Source organism: Sinocyclocheilus grahami, unplaced genomic scaffold (genome assembly GCF_001515645.1).
Source record: "Sinocyclocheilus grahami isolate Dianchi unplaced genomic scaffold, SAMN03320097.WGS_v1.1 scaffold223.1, whole genome shotgun sequence".
NCBI lineage: Eukaryota > Metazoa > Chordata > Actinopteri > Cypriniformes > Cyprinidae > Sinocyclocheilus > Sinocyclocheilus grahami.
In genome coordinates this window covers 414,262-438,715 of record NW_015505402.1, presented here as the reverse complement: position 1 = coordinate 438,715, position 24,454 = coordinate 414,262, and the positions used below count along the sequence as shown (strand labels likewise).

Here is a 24,454-nt window from a genome sequence, read left to right as displayed (position 1 = left end):
AAAAAAACAGAAAGAGAGATAAAAAAAAAATATATATATATATATATATATATATATATATATATATATATATATATATACATACCGGTATTATAATAATGAATTAATAAATATCATATTAACATGACATAAATATAAACATATAACGAGTCATACTCACATCTATGTAGTTGGCGTTTATGTAGTCAGAGTGGGGGTCTCCCTCCAGCAGTTGCAGCCGGACACGAGTGTGATCGTCTGTGGGGTCAAATATTCACAGAAGAGCCGGTCTAAAGTTACACATACACTTTAAAGGTGAGCTACACATGCATGAGCTGCCCAGGAAACACAACTGTACTGTACTGCACAATGTCATTTACCCAAGCAGGAGTAATGTGTGTGAAACAATCACTTTCATACAGAAAAAAAACGGTCAAACTCTACATGCATTTCTACTAATTTGCAGATTTATTTATTTATTTTTTTCACCAGGGTCAAGTACTTCAGGCATATTTGAGTTCACAAACGAAAACCAGCATCTAATGAGTATGAGAACTATGCCAGCAATCTCCTTTAATAAAAGACAACACATTTAGTGTGATTTACCAATGGTACTGATGAATTATGTGCTTTTCGAAAAGACCTGCAACCTTAGCGTAACTTCCTGCATAAGGAAGCAAATCCTGCAATTTTCAAAAAAGTTCCTGTTTCTAAGCAACTCAAGTCTTGGGTGCCCCAAGTTCAGCATTGCACTCTGGGGAATTGACAATAAGAATCAGACCATTTTCCCATCCAATGAAGTGGATGTACAGTTGACCAGTGATGCAATTGATGCAATTACTCCAGCACCGCCAATCTTCATCATGTCTTTGCTATAAACACTTGACCTGCTAATGTTTAGCTCAGGCACTGCGTCTTTCCATCCTTGAAAGGTGAAGCTGCATGTCTTGGTAATTATGACAACACTTCTGGAAAAGGGGAAGAGGGTGGAAACGGAAAGAGAGGAGGGGTAAAGGAAAGGTCTGACACTAGCTCCGCAAACCCATATGGCGTTCTGCTTTGATCACATGGAGAATGCAATTGAGGCATGTCGACTCCAAGCCAGCGGATGTTCTCTGATGGCAGGCAGCTCCGCGGAATCCCTCCTGATTTCTCTCAGTCATTCCGTTTTTTTTAGTTTCCGAGAAGAAGCAGGTCCTGGAGCTGTAAGCAGGTCGTGAAGGTTGTTTACTCTCAGACAGCCCCTCCTTCCTGTCCAAACCTGCTGCGTTTCTTATTCTGTCTGCTCAAAATTCGCCAACTTATATTTTTTTAACTTCAGACTTTTTATTTGCTCCTTCTCTCTCGCTCGCCTCACAAACATCTCAGCTGTCTCTCGCCGGCGCTTTGGTCTGTCGGCTGACCTCTCTGCTCCCCGAAAAGGAACGTGCGCGAGGGAAGCAGAAAATAGGGAAATGGAGGGATGTGGAAAGAGAGCGAGAGAAAGAGACGGGGCTAATTAGATACCACTGAGTCAGTTGTCATAACAGCAAGCGCTCGGCAGGGTTCTTCTCCGCAGTGAGGGGCCAGACACAAAGCTCTAATTGGGAGAGAATGACCAGACTGCAGACGAGCGCCGTGATGCATGGGTACAGTAGTTCTGAGTCAGCCTGCAAAAATATCCCGATGTCTGGGTGATCACCTGTTTAGACACGTATGAGAGGCATTACAGTGACATGATGATGAGTAGGGATCTTAATTCTGCACTAATTTTGCACCACAGGCATGACTCAGTGATTCCTCACGTCATGCAGTTAAATGAGGATAGGTGTGCTATTACTTTTCTAAATATTGAGAGTTACTTTTCTATGCTTAGAAAAGTAATAAAATTACAATGGCCACCTGAAATTGATTGGATGGCATAAAGAAATGTAATTATATAGAAGAAGCATCTGCAAACAAATTATGCACTTTTTTGCAAAAAAGCTATTTCTGTCAGGACCACTATCGTCAGAGATGATTGACAATTAGCATACAGTTTGGATTGGCGGTATGGTTCTGTTCTGGGCAAGAACTCCCTGCACATCCATGCAGCCTAGTATAGATGAGAGCAGGGAGAGCAGCGATAACCCCCCCAGGGTAAACAGAACAGAACCAACATAAATGTATTGCAAATATGGTCGAAGTTCAATAATTTTATGTACACATTTTAGAATTAGTCTGATTCAATGGATAATCAGAAGGCTGAATCCTGACTGACAGAGGAGGAGCTGGGGATGGAGGAGGTTAATTAGCTATTGAGCAATGCGAAAACTGCTGATAATACTGAGGGATCTTATATATGAATGCTTAGATAGGTGTCGTATTCCCATAGGTAGATGGGGATCAGATGAGATTCAGCTGATGCAAGCTTGACTAACGTGACCTGCCAGAACTAACGCTATGCTAGATTTTTGCAATGACTTTCAAGGTCACCAAGATACGTTAGTGCCATGACATTCATTCATTTTTAAGTTCATCACAGTTTCCAAATACTTTCTAAGGCCATTGCATCTGTTATCGGCCTAATCATGCTGATGCAATCACTGAACAACAACAACAACAAAGCACAACAAGCGGTGTTAGGCTAAAATCTCAAGACAATGGATTTCAGGTGTAGTGGTAACATTAAAAATCTCTTATTTTGCACCTCATCCTAAAGTAAATGAATCACAAAGAGAACAACTCGGTTCTTTTGTGTGCTTAAAAGTACAGCACCCTAAAAATGTCAGCAGTCTTGTAATCAGCGCACTTAAGCCCGTGTCCTCGCCACTGCTCTTATATATAACCTCAGTGTGTTGTCAGCTGGCCCCAGTGCATTATACACCTAAACTGCCTATTAAATCCCTGCTCGGCAGAAAAGAGGTTCCTGTGTCAAATGGGCCGAGTGCTGTCGCACACACCTCGTGGCGTGAGAGCGAAACACTCTAATCCAGTTTAATCCATTTCCATCCGCTCTGGGATAAGACGCTTTGCTCATGAAGTCTACCTGAGAGGTTTTAGAAAGCAGCAGAAGTGTTTATGCGAACGCTTGAGCTTTGAGAGCTTGGTGTTAGGACAAGTGTCATCCTAATCTGAAAGGGACTCATTTCGGAAGGTTAATTTGCACCAACGGCAATAAAAAGGATCTTTTTTAGCCACATACGCAAGGATTCTTATTAAAGAAATTAATTTATTTCGCACCATTTTGTAAGGAAGTGATCCTATTAGTTTATATAACTAGCTAAAGGATAGAAACATCACTCTTTAGCATCTCAATTTGTTTCTTATAGACAGTAATGATATTAAATGGAGACTTTTGCTGGCCTTTTCTACTTCTTGAATGTTTACTTCCTTAGAAATCTCACAAAAGCTGTTCTTTAGCAATCAAAAGTGGAATTTCGATATCAATTCAAACATTTCTTATCATCAAAATTAAAAAGTCAATGCTTCAATAAAGCACAACAGAGTTCTCTGAGCTATGAAACAGCAACCTCTAAATATTGATGATGTCTAAATCCACTAATCTTTTTAATGTAAATGAAGTATGAATCTGATTAGGTGTTTATTCTTGGTTAAGAGCATTAATCGATGACGATAGATAAACAAACAAACAGAAGCGAGAGTATAATACACTACACAGCTCATGTGAATGCTAATACTCCAGCTTTGGTCAACACATCAGAGGAGGGGTTTTTTTCCGCAAAGACATCAAGGGAACCTGACGATTCTGGCAGCGCTACGTGAAGGGAATAAATGTCAGAATTTGAGGAGCTCAGAGAGAAGAAATGAGAAGGCGTCTTCATCCAGACACACAGATCCACGCATGCAGAGCACTTAAAAGAGCAAGACACACTCTCTTGTGTTTGGACTAATGAAGATGAACAACCTGGACATTTATTATTCAGCAGGTGCCTTACCTTGCATATTTTAACCCCAGATCCACAAAGGCATCGATACTAACTGGTTAAAATGAGTGACGTTTGGATAATGAGCCGATGTGTGCTGGTTATCCTTTGGGGGTTTCATCCCTCTTCATGGGATGATTGCATGATGTTGGTGTTCGCTACATGAATTGCATCATGCGAGAGCTTTACTCGGTAACAGAACCAAATTCAGTTCATACAACATAAAGGAAAATTTCCTCTGCACTACAAGTAGAGTTAATAAACAAAGTGACAACAAAAAAGAACACAAAATTAGATATTTTGAAGAACTTTGGGGTCCGTAACAACATTGGGCCCTATTCACTGTGACACTAACACATTTTTCATATCTTTTTTGAAAGTCACACAGGGTTAGAATGACATGAAAGTGAGTAAATGATGACAGACCTTTTATTTTTGGGCGAACTATGCCTTTAACTATCCCACCTCATATTGGCAAATATTGAAGGCAACACTGCATGTATCCTTTGTGGATTAGGCAATCCCAGAATGCACCGTGACAAACTTTTGTGGAGTACTTATATTATAAGTATTAATAGGAAAACTACACTTTTTTTTTTGCTCATGAGAATAATGAAGATATATACTAATAAAATATTAATATATAAAAATAAAAGCTAATTGAAAACATTGATAGTAGTAATAATAATAATATTATTAAATAATAATGATAATGATGGTTGGAACAGAATTGTGATGCCAGTGACGCCTTAATTAAGTTTTGTTTTTTATTTTCTTCTTCTAAAAATCTGAGATTCAGCTTTTCAGAGAATATTCATAACTTTTTTACTTCATACTTCAATTTCAGGCAAGTACAGAGCTGCAATCTTGCTTGCTTTAACAAAGTCCTCTTAACATTCCATTACCAACCTTCCGCTGTTTCTCTTTCTGTTGTGTTCTCTGTGATGTCATTGTCCTCTGCTTTAGGATCAGACCCTAAGGTATGCTGTGACTCATCCGTTCCTATTCAAACCTGCTGCCAAAGCATTTCCTGCAATCTCAGTCCAAACAGACTACGCAAAGGGGCTCAACGGCATGCATCTGTCAAACGGCCTGCGCCAAATCATAGTAGGCTCACTGTCTGCACATACCTCCCTCCCAACCATAATTGACGAAATATACTAATGAGGAATCATTTGGAAAAGATACAAAAATCTCAGCATACACAGAAAAGCAGGCGAGCAGGAGTAAATACAGCCATCTTCCCAATCTCCCCCTTTTCTTGTTCTCTGATATGTAAATGTTTGCCAATAACAGTTTATTTTGGGTGTAGAGTCTCGTGAATTATAGATGACCATATGGGCTTGAATGGCTGACACTGCCTGCTGAAACACTGAAGGGATGAGCGAGACCGGACAGATGTCTCTAATTGAAACGGCTTTCCTCGTCTCCCATAAATTGTCAAAGTTAATCAAGGGATGCACGGCCAATTTTGTTTGTGGGTTAATTTTTTTCTTGGCTCAGTTTGTAAGACATCGCTCCAATTTGGGGTGGTTAAACATGCATTCACATTATGAAATGCTTCACAAAACAACGTCCTCCTTTGGCTGGTAGACTTGAGGCTTTTCAGTTACTTAAAAACCCATTATCTAAGTCCAGATGCAATGCATTAGGTTATATTAAATGTAGCTACATGTTAAAGCCATAAAGCGATCACCAAATACAGGGACTGATCTGCTTCATAATATATGTATTCTAATCATAATTACCATAATTTTCATGGTTTTTTTGACAGTATTTGCACTGCTCTTCTAGTCAACATAAGAGTTAGGTTTAGGAGTCTTTAAGCAGTCATTTAAATATTACAAGAATGTTGTGCTAAATGTAACAAATTACTATATAGTCTAAAGCTGTGTTTCTCAACCCTGGTCCTGAGCGCCCCCCAACACTGCACATTTTGTATGTCTCCTTTTTCTGACACACCCATTTCAGGTCCTGGAGTTTCTTTTAATGAGCTAATGAGTTGAATCAGACGCCCAGGACCAGGGTTGAGAAACAGTGGTCTAAAGTCAGTTACAAGCAAAGCAACACCCTATGCACCTGGTGTTAAATAAAGCCATCTCCCTTATCTCCATTTTTCACAATTTTTTCCACAAAAAAATGATCCTTTGTACTGATGAACAGCCTGATGGACAGTTTTCATTAGCAACTTGTATAATTAAATGGGTTTAACTAATAGCAAATTCATCATAATACCCGCTGGCCATCAGCGACTGACAGGCTATTTCATTTGGCCCAATGTTTCATCTCATTTTAAGAGCACCGTGACAGTGACAACTAAATGTTGTAGAAGAAATATAATGAAAACAACCAGATATCATTTAATGGTGCTATATTAGCAAAATAATTACCAAAGTCTATCATGGAACTCCCATGGCAAAACCATATTACCATAATACCATGATTTGACATCTTCAAATGTATTCTTGGTGAAATAGATTGGTGTACCATGTTTATATGGTATTTCTATGGTATATGGAAACATTTTTTTTTACTAGGAGCACTGTAGCCCCTGACTGAATATTTTTAGGAGCACAAGCATAAAATTTAGGGGCACACCTTAAATCAGCCTGCAATGCAGTCGTTGACATATTTTCCACAACTGTATTACTGACAAATGCTTTGGCAATAAATAGCCTTAACTTAATATGTGCAGTATTCTTTTAATTTCAGAGGGATATGAAGAAAAATATATATGATATGAAAAAAGTACTATTGTTTTGCATTAATAAGTGCAGCTACTAATAATATTACATGTTAATTTCTTGTTTATTTCATGTTTATACACATTTGACAGTAAAGCACTAAGCTTGAGTTGGGATGCTTACAATATTTATTTTATTAACAACAGTAATGTGCAAAATCAAATTTTTATGTAGAAAAGGTATATATTGTACTCTTATTAAATGTACCATTATTCTTCTATAGTCTTAAATGGAACTGACCAACAACTTCAGTAATTATGTGTGATTTAGTCGCAAATTGAAGAAAATATTGTTTTTCAAAGCACTTTGCGATTTTTAAAATAAACAAAAAAGAGCAAAACTGTCAAAATCTGATTTCTTCATGATTTGAGCCTAGTGATTTTATAATTGTTATTTTATCATTTCAAAATATAAAGGAAAAAGTATAAATTAATGTCCAATACGCCAACAAGTGCTCCACTGTTGCCATCTACAGGTTATAATGGTGATTTCATGTATTTTATTTTTATTTTACTCAAGTGTTTGTTCAACACAGTGTATTTTGGTCATTCCATTGAAAATAACATTCAAATTGAATCATTTTGGAGCTTTAAAGTGCTGGCAACCATTGTGTGAAATGCTTGTAAGTCATTGGAAATTGCTTGAATTTCTCTCTCAAAAGGCTGTACAAACCCACATAATGAATTGTATCTATTGCATGAATTGAATTCCATCCATCCATCCAGTATTGCTTTTTGGTACCTCTATTGATGTAGCAGCATTAATCAATGTACCAAAAAGCAATACCATATGAATGGATGGACAGGAAAAAAGAATAATAAAAAGGTAAAAAGTGAATAAATAAATAACCAACCAAGCAAACCAATAATTATAATATATATATATATATATATAAATTAAAAATATTATTGAAAAAATAAAACGTGGTCCATCATGCATCATGCAGAAGAACTACATGCAGAAGATTTGAACTAATTGACTGTTCTGGTTGGGTGAATCAATCAGCATCAAATAGGGTCATATATGTACAAGAACTGTTTTTCTCTCCCAAGGCTGTACAGTGCATCCCATCTGGAACTAGTGAAGCACAGAAGCCTGAACATACGGACCGTATCATCTCTGCTGTACTGTTCCTTCACGTGCATTAAACGTGATCTGGCACCTGTGAAAATCGAAACCTCACAAAGCCTCATTTTTGTTGAAATGCTCTTTCATGTGTGAATTAAACATGATCTGGCAACCCTTCCAATAAATCAGTCACATTCATTCCTGCGCAGGGATGCTGGGATCTGGCAACTCTGCCCATGTTTTCATTATTCTCACGGTACAGTCAGCGTAACTGAGTCAGTTATAGCCAAACTCTCTGTTTGCCTGACAGAATGTGCTCCTAAAACTGTTTGAGGGCTTCTTAATGATATATTTTGAGACATCCAGAGAGAATCGCTACACAAAAAGCCTTAAACTTCTGTCTCCTGGCAGTGAGCTAAACTTATTCTTCATTTGTTCTGTACCGGATTCCTCATCCACCCTCCAAAAATGTCCTCACTGGAGCCTCGCTCTCGTCTTCTGATCTTGTTTTTGATACTATTAATACTTTAGAGAAGTGATGAGAAGACAGTGAAGAATAAAACGAGGTGTGTGTGTGTGTGTGTGTGTGTGTGCGTGTGTGTGTGTGTGGACACAAAGACAGCAGAGACGCTTGTCAGACCTCTTCCTACCTCACACTAACAAACAATTCAGCTACACTTCTACTCTTCATCACTTTGTTATTTTGTTATCTAATGCAATGACACTCACACATTGAGTGTTACTTAAGTGTCCAAATACTTTATGGGGCCACTGTAACCTTCTCCATATTTATACGTACCATTAACTTCTCGTTGTTTCTTCTCTCTGTAACGTGAGCACAGATGTAGGATCACACATCTGTCAGGCTGAGATTAATGATGTGATTGTGCTGACATACACACACAGGTGGCCATCATCAGCTTTTCCCAACATGATCAGATCTGCATCACTCACTCCCTGTCCATCATATCTCATCTATCTTCATTCCTTCTGTCTCAACTCTATTCGTTTGTTCTACTTTATGTGTCATGTAAAATTAGAGGTGCAAGATACAATAATGCCCTAAAAAAATGTATACTATCAAGTGAGAAATATGACATTGTTTATTATTAAGTATTTGCATTTATTTGACTATTTTAATAATCATACAAGTCATTTTTCACATCGCTTACCAGCATAAATCTATAAATTGTGAAAATAAATTAAACGTAAACAATTGAATGTATGAACATTGTTTAAACATACAAAGTGTGAAACAAAACACGATTCAGTTCAAATGTATGAGATTTAAACAAAATATAGATATCGTTGATAAATATATAAATCTGATTACTGTTTATTTAAAACATTCAGTTTATTAGTACTGCTTTATAAATCTCATTCTTGTTTCATTTACGTATAACTGACAAATATGCATCAAATAAAAAAATTATATGGTATTACAGCCACTTTTTAAAAATTTTTAAAATTTGTAAACATTTTTATGTTTGTAACTTTTTAATTATTAAATTATTATTTTTTTAATTAAAAATATTTAATTTAATACTTTAATTGAATGTAATTAAAATAACGTACAATTATTAAATTAAATTAAAATATTAAATTAAATCAGTCAGATTGTCTACTGATGAACAAGTCCAGATCTGAAGCATTTTATGACACATATCTTCACGTGAGCGTATTTTAATTTATTAGCTGATTAGCTTGATACTCCATTTGAAAGAGTTAAAAAGCTAAAAAAGTTCAATTATTGGGCACTAGTAACATTAAAATCTCATTTGCAGTAAAAACCACCTTCAAATTCACAGTAAAACGTGCATTATGGGAAACGCAGCATTTGCCCCTAATGTGCTCTCGCTCATATCAGCCAGTCACAAGCCAGTAAGCAAACACTCCATTCAACTCAATGTAAATATATTGAGTTTCTCCTCCTTCACCGCATATTAGGAAAAATGACTTATTTTCGGCGGCAAGGATAGAGATGGGCTGATGCAAAATGCTGCCAACTTCATTTGCAGGCAGACTTGTGAGGCAAATCAGGTTAGAAGAGAGAGGCGATAACAAAAAGGCGTTATAAAAACGTCTGCCTTGATGAATGACCCTTTAAACACGGAGGCACAGGCTCTGGTGCTATCAGACCGCCTATGACAGGAATGAGCTGCCAGCCATACATCGATCTCATGTTTGCCTCAACACTTCAGACGCCCTAGAGCAGCCTATACAGCTGAGCATTCAGCACTGCTGAAATTAAGCTAGGCCTAGCCTAACTCTTCAAGTGATCCTGTTAAGAGAGTAAAAGAGGAGGTTAGGACAGACCTCTGTAACATCTATATCTCCTTCAGGCTTGGTGCAGAGCTGCATTATCCTACTTCCATCATTCACAATGCTAATTTTGAACACATAAATTGGACAAAATAGATACTACAGAACATGCCCATCAATTTGATATACTATTCTCCGAATAGTAAATCAGAAGTATGACAGACATAACTATGAGTCATTCTTTATAAATGAGAGTCTCGTCTTTAAAAGTGCAATCTTTGCCCTTTTAAACATGCCTTCAATCCAGGTGATTGAAAATTTGGAAGCAGAGCATCGCCTAGAGCAGCCTATACAGCTGAGCATTCAGCACTGCTGAAATTAAGCTAGGCCTAGCCTAACTCTTCAAGTGATCCTGTTAAGAGAGTAAAAGAGGAGGTTAGGACAGACCTCTGTCACATCTATAGGCTTGGTGCAGAGCTGCATTATCCTACTTCCATCATTCACAATGCTAATTTTGAACACATAAATTGGACAAAATAGATACTACAGAACATGCCCATCAATTTGATATACTATTCTCCGAATAGTAAATCAGAAGTATGACAGACATAACTATGAGTCATTCTTTATAAATGAGAGTCTCGTCTTTAAAAGTGCAATCTTTGCCCTTTTAAACATGCCTTCAATCCAGGTGTTTGAAAATTTGGAAGCAGAGCATCCTTCCTCTCTAATTCACTGATGTCTCTTGTTGCCAGAGCCATTCATCAAGGCCCTGTCTGAATACACAATAATGTGCCAAATATGATTCATACTTGCACTCAAGCAAAGTTCTCATCTGAATGTTTACACAATCCTCTCCTTTGATAGCCTACTTAAGAGTATTCCTACATTAGCGAGCAAAGAGCTGTGCAGAATAACAAATTTAAGGACCAGATTCCATATAAGAATTCTGAATAAGATGTTTACAAACCGAAATATTCAGAACATACAATCACTGCTTAGCCATCACAAATAATCGTGAAGTATAATCATACTACTGTAGCTACTACATGCAAACCACATCTCTCATCTAGGGGGGATCAAGAATATTTTAAATATTTATTTACAGACAGATTGGCCAAAAATGCTAAATTGGCATCATATTGTACTCACCCTCAAACCTTTTTTGTCTGTTGGTCACACAAAAATGCACCAATAATGACTAATAGAAATTGAATTTGAAGCAGATAGAAAACAGTTTGAAATTGAAGTAATATTTCACAATGTTTCATTACTCTTTTCACTGCATATTTGATCAAATAAATGCAGCCTTGGTGAGCATAAGAAACTTCATTTGAAAACATTAAAAAAATCTGAATCATTCCAAACTCTACTTTAGCTCAATATCTACTTTTAGGGTACTTTTAAGGTGTTTTTTCCCCTTAAAAGTTCCAGTCCACATTAATTTTAATCGCAAGGACAAGTGCAGCCAGCACATTCTTTAAAAAATGTCAAACTTGTGTTGCACAGAACAAAGAAAGGGTTTGGAATGACATAAGGGTGAGTAAATGATGACAGAATTGTCATTTTTGGAGGGTGAATGATCCCTTTAATGAAAACAAATCACAAAGTGAAGCTGTATTCCAAACTCTACTTTAGCTCAATATCTACTTTTAGGGTACTTTTAAGGTGTTTTTTTCCCCTTAAAAGTTCCAGTCCACATTAATTTTAATCGCAAGGACAAGTGCAGCTAGCACATTCTTTAAAAAATGTCAAACTTGTGTTGCACAGAACAAAGAAAGGGTTTGGAATGACATAAGGGTGAGTAAATGATGACAGAATTGTCATTTTTGGAGGGTGAATGATCCCTTTAATGAAAACAAATCACAAAGTGAAGCTGGAACTCATTCAAGGCAGCTACTTCAAAGCCAAAATGTGTAGGAAATACATTTAGAGGAAAAATAAATGCCCTTATCAAAAGTTAATTTCATATCTCTCTTTTGTTGGCAGCATCTTTCCTCTAGCGCTATTCAAACAAAATAACAGAGCCACAACGATGCCAGTGTGGGATTTCTCAATCATAAAACACTTCACCCCACTACAACACCTGTACCTTAAAAACAGAGAACAATAAGATGCATGCACAGAAAAAACGTCAACGGATGTAATTTCTATGTTGCTGACCTTCGTGAACAAGCAAAAAGGAGTTCTTTATTTGTATTATTAAAGCGAGCGGATCGTATATGGGGACGGCAGAGATAAGTGAGCCTTCAAACCCGAGGTTAGCATGCTTTTTTAAAATCTAGAATAAGACATGCTATTGACACAAAGGTCTTTGCATATTCTTACCAATGAAGGTTTAGACAGGGAAAGATAATTGGTTTTATTGTCACGGGGGTGTTGACCTTCTGTGGCCCACTGTGTGGGCAGATTTTTCAAGTAGCGCATCGTGTCTCACGTGACCTTTTCTGAACAAAATGCCAGCATGTTATCGAGATGCTTCTTTTAATAAGCACAGACGCACTTTAATTAGTTATTCAAATGTGTTTAAGAAATAAAATAATGTGAAAAAAGACAGGAAACTAGCAAAAAAAAAACAGTCATTATTGAATGATAAAAAAAGATGCCTGACATTTTAATAACCCCCTCAATAAAACAGTTTTAAGATTCAGTTCACATCATTTTTCGGCTTACTGTGCATACAGAGGCAAAAACAAATTTCATTGCTGCACGGCTGTCGTAATTACTGCAGAGAGGCTTGATCTAACATACTTTTACAAATTTAGTACACTAAAAAGTAAGCAATTGATATTGAGAGCTACAGTAAAGACGGCTCCATTTATTAAATGCAGCAAACAAATCAACTTCAATATTCTTTTATCTACACTCTTTAGGGTCAAGTCATTTTTATGTAAAGCACTTTGAATTACCATTGTGTATGAAATGTGCTTATATAAATAAACTTGCCTTGCCATATTGAAAGTTTCATTCTTATTGATGTCAGTCACTCAAGCTCAAGACTTCTTACCTCGTACTCCTCTTTAAAGCCGTAACCCTGCCCACACTTCATCTGAGTGATGTGCTGGAGCAAGTCTGCCACTCTGATGGCCGGTTGGAACTGGCCGGCCTGGTAGGACATTTCCACTGACTCACAGCCTCCATATGGATACGTCTGGATGGTCATTGAGGGCTGGGACATCTCACTGTGGCTGCCATCTGTGGAGGAACAATTCATGATCCTTGAGTAACCATCACAATGTCCAATCGCCAGCTGGTAGGCTGCTGCTTTCACACCAAACAAGGCAAGCAAGGCAGAAAACTCTGGGTTGCACTTTCCTATATTTATGGCATAAAAGTAATGGAACGTAATGGACTCTTCCAGTCCAGGTCATTTTACGAAAAAAGTATTTGTTCTGTAGCATATAGTTTCCACTGAGCAGCATGTTTAATTTACAGTTTACCCAGAAATGGCATAATTAATTTCAGCAACTTTTGGATTCACAATCTCCCACGAATATTACAATCTATCAATGTAAAAGTCTCGGGCAAAAATGGAAACACTAAAAGACTGTGCGCTTTTATTCAATAATTTACAACCTAGGCAGGTTGAACTGCTATAATGAATAGTGCATATCTATTTCAGACCATCTAAAGATTAAATTGGATTCTTCTAAATTTTTCCTACTGCTACTAATATTATCAATATTTAAATGACAAACTCAGCCTGCATAAAAAAATACATAAAAGTGTAAATATACATTTTAAATGTATTAAAAATGTAATGGCCATCTCCCCCCTCCCCCATCCAATATATAAGTGAACCCTTTCAGTTGAAAGAAGTCTTTTTTTTGCTACAAAATAACCATATTTAACAATGTAATTTATTACTGTGATGTAAAAGCTGAATTTTCAGAAGTCTTTAGCATCACATGATCCTTCAGTAATCATTTTAATATGTTAATATTACAATAGAAAACAGTTCTTTCAAATTGTAATACAGAAAACACATTTTTGAATTGGTTTGATTGATTTTAAATGTAAATACTTAATTTCATATAACTTTTAGGAGTATGCTAGCATAAAGATGAGCTCAAAGCAAACAGACGTGAATAAAATTTGATGGGAACTAGCCAACAACACCACACAGATACTACATAATCTGTAGAAGCGCTCAGAAAATGACAAAGAAAACACAAATATTTGCAGTCTAGGATATCATGTTGCTCTCAAAAAAGCACAGCTTTGTTTACTGTGCACTAATACCTCTCAATCAAGACCAAACCCCTGAAAGCTTGGCTAAGACCTCGACTAGTGAGCTATCTGAGCGCCATTCAATCCCAGCTCACTGCAGACTTCAGTTATGCATGACAATATACTGAGATGCAGACAGCCCGTCCTTGCAAACTCTTTTATTAGAATAAGACTGGGAAGTAGTGTATTGATGTTAATGAGTTCATTAACTAGAGGAATGGGGGAAGCAAATGACAGAGATTTTTTTCATATGGCCTCCTTTAACCGGCTAAAGCATCATTCAGATGCATAGAGGGATGGAATATTACTCGACAAATTATTAATGTGGCTATTTGCATCTTAATCGCCTTGAAAATTCATTATACACTTAAAGTAATTCTGGGGCTAAAAAATTTATAATCCACACCAAACATCTACGCTTTCGACAAGGCGAAATACAAGTAATTTTGCATGATGTGTTAGCAACTTTAGCGCCAGAAGGAAAAAGTTGAAAGTATTAGCGGCGACAATGTATAATGAAGAAAACAATTATGCCACAATCGTAGCCTCAGGAGGGTCTTTTTAAAAGGCACAAAAAGTAACTAGCAGAGAGATGCTGAGACTGCTCAATGAATCTGAACAGGTTACAACCAGCACACAAAACATCATTTGAATCTGACTGAACGGCAAATAGTTTTGGTTCCCACTGACTTCCAATGTATGGACAAAAATACAATGGAAGTCAATGGGAACTGAACCTGTTTGGTTGCTAACATTCTTCAAAATACCTTCTTTTACATTCCACAGAAGAAAAAAGTCATAAAGGTTTTGAACGATATGAGTAAATGATGACAGAGTTTTCATTTTTGGGTGAACCATTCTTTTTTTACCGATATTTACACTTTTTTAACAATACATGGTCTAGACGGTATAAGCCAACAATTAAAGCCAATATCCAATGAAAAGCATAACATGTTAAGCTGGATCTTTAGACACAGACTGCAAAAAAATATATTAAAATCTAATCAAATATATGCTCCTAAAAGCTTTAGTTCTAAAACAAAATTTTGTGCACAAAGTCATGATATTTGAATATTACATGTCATGATATTTGGACTAGGCAAATTAATGGTGCAAAAAAATGTGTTTATGACTCGTGCCAACATACAAACACTAAAAGAGAAAACAGAGTGTGCGATAGAGAAGTATACACTAGAGACTCTAAGGTCTCTCAATTTACTGCCCCACCCTCTGCCTTTCCCCTTCCCTCTATCATTATCAATTTTTTCATAATTAATTATTCATGTGTTTTTGTCTCAGCAGCATGGAGCGAATCCCAAAGTGGCGGCCCAGTGGGTGTATTATGTTGTTAAAACGACACGTCTGCCTCATCCAACCCAGAGAAATATCGAAGAGCTCCTGCTCTAGAAACGAAAGGTCAACTGCACATTTTAGGTGACCTCATATAGGAGACTGTTATGAAGATTATGGATAAACGTTTAGATTTTGTAGTTTTAAATCTTCAGGATGATGAGTTCTGACAGTTATGAGTTGATAAAAAGAAGAGTACAGTTCATAAATAAATTATACTGAACCATTGGCAGATTTTACTGTGAGGTCCTATGGGATACGTTCAGTTCTACATACACCTTAGGATGAAGGGAATATAAAAACATGACTGAAAAACCATATGGAAAAACAATATGAATACTGAACTAGATTTTGGTATGTCCTTCCTTAAAGGTGAAATGTGCATTTTTTTGTACCAAACAGTAACAGTAACACATCTTTAATTGTGTAAATGTGGTAAGTTATAAATAAATAAATACTATAATACATTTCTGATTTATATCTGCATGGGTAACCAATATCCATGTGCAGTGCTTTAATTTTTCTGATAATATTTAGCTAGACATGATTCATAAAGGCCAATAATGTATTTATACAAAATCCTCTATACAAAATCTCTGCCACGTCTAAAACTTTTTCTAATATATTGCACATCTGCACATTCATATCTTCTGTTTCTAACACAATGTTCTCCTGTATTGCTTGTAGGTGCAAAAAACAGGTTTTAAATGATAAAACAAATGCATGTATTGGACTATTATTAAGCATACTGTAGTTCATGTCATATATTGAGTGAAAGAGAGAGAAAGATGTATGCCAAGTAACTATTCTCCTTACCAAGGTAATTTTCTCATTTCGGCCTTGTTCCGTTCCATAATGGCTTCTTTCATTTGAGCATGAACTCTTTGTGGCCATCGCATTATGTGCATTCAGATGATTAGAGCTAAAATCACATTAAAGCTCAATTATCGGCATGCACTGTTACATTATGATCACCTACTATGGTGTTTGCCATTAACAATAATTACCTGACAAGTCACAATAAAGCACAGGTGACTAAACAATGATATTGTAAATTACTTTCAAATGTCATATGTGAATGGCTCTCGTGTGGGTATATGGAGGAAAATAAATGTGATATAAAAAACCTCTGAACAAATGTGTGTATATGTAGAAAGTGCTGTCAAGGTAAACGAAATGAAAGTCATTAGAATTATTAGCAAAGTATTATAATAAACATTAGCACAGGCATTGTTGCAGTGTATAAAACATGCTTCGCTATGTCAAGCTTTTTGTCCTTGGCTACAGAATTGAAAAAGTAATCTGTAAGGAGTTTGTTTAAATACACCACCATTCAAAATGTTGAGGTCAGTATGATATTTCTATGTAAGAAAATTATACTTTTATTCAGCAAGGACACGTTCAAGTGATCAAAAGTGATAGTGAAGCATATATAATGTTACAAAAGATTTCTATTTCAAATAAATGCTGTTCTTTTGAACTTTCTATCATGGTTTCCAGCTAATAATTCAGCTTTGCATCACAGGAATAAAATGCATTTGAAAATATATTAAAATAGTTCATATTTTCGATTGAATGCAGCATTGATCAGCATAAGAGATTTCTTCCAAAAACATCTAACAATATCCTACAGTTCAACTTTGAAACTTATATATGATTTATTTTCTTTATTTAAACAGTATATTCAATTTATTTTTACTTTTTTAAATGATTAGGCTCATTGACTTTGCCTGTAGGACAATAAAATGGGCAAAATAAATAAATAAATACCATAGTATAAAAAATTATGATAGATTTTTCACAGAGCCATATTAAAGATATTACTTTCTTACTTAAACAGTAAGTAACCACCTAGCAACTATGCAGCAACACCCACAGCAGACTGTAGAAATGTGACACTGAGTTTTCACCACTTACTGTATTATTACTATTACTTTACTATTACTATATGTAAAGGTTGCTGCCACGTGTTTTGAGTTGAAGCTCCGTCAAGTTAATTCTTTATCGTCCATTTTTCCATTTTAAAATCAATTTTATACACCATAATTTTCGTTTCTATAACGTGTGAATATATCCCCCATTGTATTCTACAACAAAAACAATCGGAGCACCTTGTTATCACTAGTTTTATTTTGATTTGCCGAGTCCGCTACTAGCTTATAGACCGTTAGCATCGCTAGCGCGGTTGCCGCTAATCTTATCTTATCTTATATCACTATATTGGTCTAAATGAGTCTACTCCACCAAGCTACTGTTATAAGCATGAGCACCGTCAGACTGGTCGTGGCGGCGGTGTTGCAACAATATATAGTGATATTCTCAATGTTACTCAGAAAACAGGATAAAGGTTTAACTCATTCGAAATACTTCTACTTAACGTTACATTGTCAGATGTGCAAAAGAAATCTCTCCTATCTCTTGCTCTGGCTACTGTTTATAGACCGCCAGGGCCGTATAAAGATTTCCTAAAAGAATTTGCAGATTTCCTCTCAGAGCTATTGGTTACTGTTGATAAAGCCCCAATTGTCGGAGACTTTAACATTCATGTTGATAATATAAATGATGCGTTAAGACTTGCGTTTACAGACTTAATGAACTCTTTTGGAGTAAAGCAAAACATAACCAGACCCACTCATAATTTTAATCGTACACTAGATTTAATTATATCGCATGGAATTGATCTTAATGATATAGCTATATTACCTAAAAGTGACAATGTTACTGACCACTACCTTGTATTGTGCATGCTGCCTATAACTGATATTAACTATATGGCTCCGCGTTATCACCCGGGTATAGATATATTTTTCCAACCACCAAAGATAGATTCACAAATAAAGTGCCTGATTTATCTCAACTGCTCTCTGTACCCATAAATACACATGAACTAGGGCTGGGCGATATGTCAAAAATATCTTATCGATAATCGCCTTTCATCTACCTAAGCCCCACCTCCACCACGCCCCGCCCCCGCCGAGACAACATTGCCGACACGCACCATAAACACACACCATGTTCAGTTTGGTCTTAATTATTGCCACAAAGTTTGGTTTTACTTTTCTTAGTTTGTGCTTAAAATAACAGAAAACATTAGCTTTGCTGTTATTTCGGTGTTGCTAATAATTTCCACTCTGTTCTTAACAAATTTGTGTTTGAAATTAACTAGGTGGTTGTCCTGCATCTTCAATAAACAAGCTACAGGTAGTCCAAAATGCAGCTGCTAGCGTCCTTACCAGGTCAAGAAAATATGACCATATTACCCCAATTTTACATTCTCTGCACTGGCTACCTATTAAGTTCCGTATCAGTTGCAAAATATTACTACTTACTTTTAAGGCCCTAAATGGTTTAGCTCCTGCGTACCTAACTAGTCTTCTTTCATGCTACAATCCATCACGCTCCCTAAAACTCTGGACTCTTGGTAGTTACTAGGATAGCAAAGTCCACTAAAGGAGGTAGAGCTTTTTCACATTTGGCTCCCAAACTCTGGAATAGCCTTCCTAATAACTTTCGGGGTTCAGACACACTCTCTCTAAATCTAGATTAAAGACACATCTCTTTAGCCAAGCATTCACATAATGTATCTCATAACCTTGTACTTCAGTTATATCTGATCAAATGGACATTTTCATTCTTTTGCTTGGATTGACATCCCGTAGTAACTACACAAGCTTCAGTCTGGATTCAGCCCTTACAAAGACCTGAGATGACCGAACACCTGAGAAGAGATGATACCAACCCCCCAGAAGACCTCAGATGATGCCAACCCTCAGACAACATACAAAACTACCAAATGTTGCTATAACGGACATCAACTTGAGATAGTCACCACCGCTGACCTCATAAGTCATCAGCCCGGCACAAGCTACATTAAAGTGATTATTATGTTTTGAATATGGATATTTTTCTTACGAAAACACATCGATTCGCTACAGAAGGCCTTTGTTCACCCCCCGGAGCTGTGTGAGACATTTTTTATGGATGGGCCCTTTTTATTTAACTACTTTTGGACTGATGCATGCAACACTCGCTGAGTGCCATGAAACAGCTTGAAAGATCAAAGACCATTTTTTATATAACTCAGACTGTATTCGTCTGAAAGAAGAAAGTCATATACACCTAGGATGACTTGAGGGTGAGTAATTTATGGGCTAATTTTCATTTTTGGGTGAACTAACCCTTTAAGCTGGAGTCGTCAGGCGTCTTTCAACTAACCAGCAGAATCACACACATCCCTTAGCAGCTTATCCATTTCCAGCCTCTAAAACTATCGTTTCTCAATGAAACACAACCCTCTCTCTCTCCCCATTCCTATCTCCGTTCCTCCATTCTGTATTTTTTTTTCATTTCCATCGATCCTGCAGATATCTACACTCCTCTGCAACATCTAAATCTTTCACTCTTTATCTTGCTCTAAAATATTGCACGTACCCTATTTTCTCTACTATTATCCTCTCTTTCTAACACAATGTTCTCTCTCCCAGATGCAAAACTCGGACTGCTCATCAGATGCATTGATGATCATCTCTGCGTGTATTACAGGAGAAATGATTTTAAAAAACAGTCGGCACGAGTCCTCCCTCACAGTTCCTGTATTACCAAGGCTTTCGTCCCGCAACGTGATCGATAGCCTGTAAATGAACTGGAAGCCCCACATAAAAGGCCGGTGTATAAATGATTAGGGGCCGACAGTCTTTCCCGACCTCATAATCTCAGCGACATCGTTTCGGCAGGGAGCATCTCCAGAACAGAAATATGACCGCCCTCACTCGAAGCGAGAGATGGGGTCTGTAAAACAGAATGAAAAGACCTTCTTCCTCATTTAATGCCTCATTCTTTTATCTGTACTGGTGGCTGTATTTCTTACTATCTTCTCTCCATCTCACTATCTTTACCCTCCACTCGATTTCACCTTTTCAATTCTTCTTTACACAATCACTCCTTAATACAGTGCTTGCTAGACTCTAGAATCCACTCAACCATTTGTAGATAATTTTAATCTTAGTTGTATCATCCATTCTGTTTTCTAATAAACATTTTACTTTTAAAGCAACTTATCATTAAAGTCGACATGAAATGGTATTTGAAATCCATCTTACTGCCATGGCATATTGAAAAAGCAGGACAAGATATGATTTTACCCAACAAAATTGGCAATTTCACAGGCAAACCAAATATATTTTAATAAAAATTACAAACACTTTACGTGGAACAACGTGCACTGATGAATTGTGCACAATACAATTAAGAGTATTTAGAAAGTACATTTTGATTTCAATGTTCATTTCATGTTGACATCAAAATTTGAAAAACTCCATTGAGTTACACTGTATCATCAACAATGATTACAACATTCTAATGTGTATATTTTGATTTGTGGTTCAGGACTTTTATAATCTTAATGCAACAAAATAAATAAATAAATAGTAACAACAATAATAGTAATAAGCTTAATGCAAAAAAAAAATCTATTTCAAATAAATGCTATTCTTTGGAACCCAAAAAACAAGTTTTCCACAAAAATACTAAGCAGCACAACTTTTAACATTGATAATAAAAAATGACTCTTGAGCAAGCACATCAGCACATTGGAATGATTTCTGAAGGATCGTGTGACCGAAAATTCAGCTTTGCATTACAATACATATTTTAAAATACATTTAAACAGAAAAAAGTTATTTTTAATTGTTATAGTATTTCACAAAATTACTGTTTTTACTGTATTTTAGATCAAATAAATGCAGCCTTGTTAAGCAAAAGAGACTTCTTCTTTTTTCTTTTTTTTTAAACCTACCTATTCCAAAGTTTTGAACACTATAGACAATATACAGTATAACATTGATAGAGAATCAAAGCCTACAACCTAAATTTACCAACAATTTCAACACTATTTTGGCTCCCAAGTGCTTAATATTTGCTTTAGCATATCTAGTTTTATTCTGACATCCCAGATTCCCAGTCTAACTTGTATTCTTTTCTTCTGATCAATTCCTTTCTTCCTCCATCCCCGTCCTCCATTAACTGCAGTTCATCTCTCAGCCTCCATCACTTTCTACTGCGCTACTTTACTCTCAGATTTTCTACTCTTATATTTCCATTCATCCATTGGCTTCCCTGGGTCAGGTTGGCATGAATGTGAAAGTATGATTGTGGCATGTTTCATGTCCAGTTTACAAATATCTCACAGCCCAAATATACTGTTTCAGTCGATAAAAGGCTGAATCAAGTCCCTTATGCTTGATGTTTTTTCCCATTTTGCTCTCTCTCTCTTCCTTCAATACATCGCCTGTGTGCTCATTTTCTCTTTTCTCCATCTCCACTCACTAAGCAAGCCATCTTCACCTTCATAACCTCTGTAAATATGTTTGCTCTCAGTGATTTATTGGCGCTGAGTGTGTATGTGTATGGGAGAGTCGCGGTCTTCGCTGCTGAGTGTAGCTTCAAGCGAGAGTTTTCAAACTCCTACTAGAAGCTGTCTGGATCAGAGGTACGTGTTTAGAGACCCCTGCATCTGAGCCTTTTAGAGTGAACCTTTGAAATGAGCTTTTGGACTGACTCTAAGCCCCGAGCCCACCAAGATATCTATCAGAAATCCCTTTTCAAAAGCCGACTGTAAAGAACGCTTTCAATATCTCCTGAAGAACGAGTAAAGGATGAAGCTTTGCGTGACCAGGAAAAACTTGAAAGTGTCAGCAGTGGAGCAGAAGTACTGTAGTTCACTGTAGATGCTAAAGTGAGTATGTTTTAATCCGAAACACACTTGCCAGTGAAGGCAAAGTAAACGTCCAAATCATTCGCAATCAATAGTTATTTCTGTGTTGAATGCGGGTTGTTGCTGTAAATTTGGGACACTGAAGAAATCCAATTATTGTTCGATTTTTGCAAGGATTTCTCAAAGCTCTTAGTGAAGAAGAAATAACTGGAAATTATAAATAATGAAGAGAAATAATGATTAATGAAAACACAAGAAAGAAAAGAAAGAAAGAAAGAAAGAAAGAAAAAAAGAAAGACAATGAAAAAAATGGACTGAAATGAACTAACAAATAAATGACAGAATTGAAAAGGAAGGAAGAAAGGAAGGACAAATAAACAAATACATTAACAAAATGAACAAATTAACAAACAAAGGAAAAGAAGGAAGGAAAGAATAGAAGGAAGAAAGGACAATCATTTGAAAATATGGAAGGAACGACAAATGACAAATAAAAAGGAAAGAACAGAAGAAAGGAAGGAGGAAAGGAAGGAAGAATAAATGAATGAACAAAAAATAAAGACAGAATGAAGGAAGGATGGATAAGTCTTTATTATGAGCTATTGCCATTGGCTGTGAAATGGTCAATCTACCTTTGAAAAGACATGAGGGTGTGTGTGTGTGTGTGTGTGTGTGTTTCACACACCGATCTGCCAAATCTGAAAATTAGCATTCCGACAGCTAACGACCTGATTCAAATCACTTTCCACACATTGAGATATAAACATAGAGTTTGTTTGAACTGAGAGAGGGCCTTCATTCCTCTAATCTGGCTCAGCGTGGGACGGACGCATCAGCGTGAGGAGGACACCGCCGACTCTTCACTGAAACCATAAAATTACAAGCTGCAATTAGTTTGATCGGATGGGAGCCAAAGTCTCGAGCGCCTACTTTTGACTTCAAAGGTCAATGCTATGATCTTTCATCATCTAAACCCATACTTTATGACTCAGAGATGTTTCGCAGATACACATGCAGGTTTGGAATGAAACTACATGCTTAATAGCGATTTGCCTCTGAATATTCATTTTGTCTAAGATCAGCTTCCTCCTACCTTCACATCAAAAGAAACAGAAGAAACGGTTTAACGTAGTCAACGTATAATCAGCAGAGAAGGAAAAGTGTCTTACCTATGGATGCTGTGGCAGGGACTGGCTCCTTAGAAACTGAAAATAAAAACAGAATAAAACTGAAACCCTTTTATGTATGTATGTATTTATTTTATTTTTGGCTTTGGTATAAATGCAACACAGCTACTGTTATATTATTCTGAGATTCTGAAGAAAAAATGCTGTTGTTATTGATAACTAAAACTAGTAAAACCTGTTTTCATTCATTGAAATAAAGCTGAAATGAAATGTAAAATAAATTAAATAATATATCTTCATTCACAGAAATAAGCTTAAGTATTAATATTACTAAAGCTGAAATAAAAATAGAAATATAAAAAACTCATAAAATGAAAAAAGGACTTAACAAAATTATTGAAAAAAAATCTTCATAAATACAACAATAATATATTTTATGCTAAAATAACACTGTTGTCAAAAAACTGTCATTTACTCACCCTTGAGTAATTCTAAAGTTAACCATTTTTCTTCCATGCAACAAAAAATGATAAACATGCCTCTATCAAAGCTTGAAAAAGGACGCAAAATAATATAAAAATGTATGACTGCGCTACATGCCAAGTCTTCATGAATTAATGAGATGTCCAATTCATGAATGAATCATTCTTTTTAATCAGATGTTTTCAGTGAATCAGTTGATCAATTTCACAAAACCAGTCTGAATGATTCATTCACAGGCTTAGTTTTGCTTAGTCTATTTTTGTTTTTTCTTGGTTCCTATTTGAAGCTTGATAGCATAATTGATAGCATTTTTTTTTGTGAACTATTCTTTTCAGCAGTCATTTAGCAGATGCCTTTGTCTAAAGCAACATCCAATATAATATACAGTGATCCTGTAGAAACCTGGGTTTAAAGTGCTTTGCTTTAAAAATGTATTAAAAGCTGAGAGTATCAATAGCTGAGAGTGATGCTATTTTTGTTTATTTATTTTTTAAGAACTGAGAGTATTGCATTCTTACTGGCAACTGAAAGCATCATCAAATTAGCCTAAATATTTCATAAATGAACATGCACGTGGTAGGAAATGTATGTAAC

General features: G+C 36.2%; 1 protein-coding gene across 1 annotated transcript in view; it reads right to left on the bottom strand.

Annotated features, from left to right (window-relative positions):
• The window catches only part of ptprt (protein tyrosine phosphatase receptor type T), a 278,126-nt gene that overhangs the window by 33,532 nt on the left and 220,140 nt on the right, over positions 1 to 24,454 (bottom strand). Inside the window, exons 17-18 of the mRNA XM_016287683.1 lie at positions 12,966 to 13,153; positions 161 to 250 (exon numbers count right to left, since the gene is read on the bottom strand). Of these exons, the coding sequence (XP_016143169.1) occupies positions 161 to 250; positions 12,966 to 13,153 (278 nt within the window). The remainder of the gene's footprint in view (positions 1 to 160; positions 251 to 12,965; positions 13,154 to 24,454) is intronic.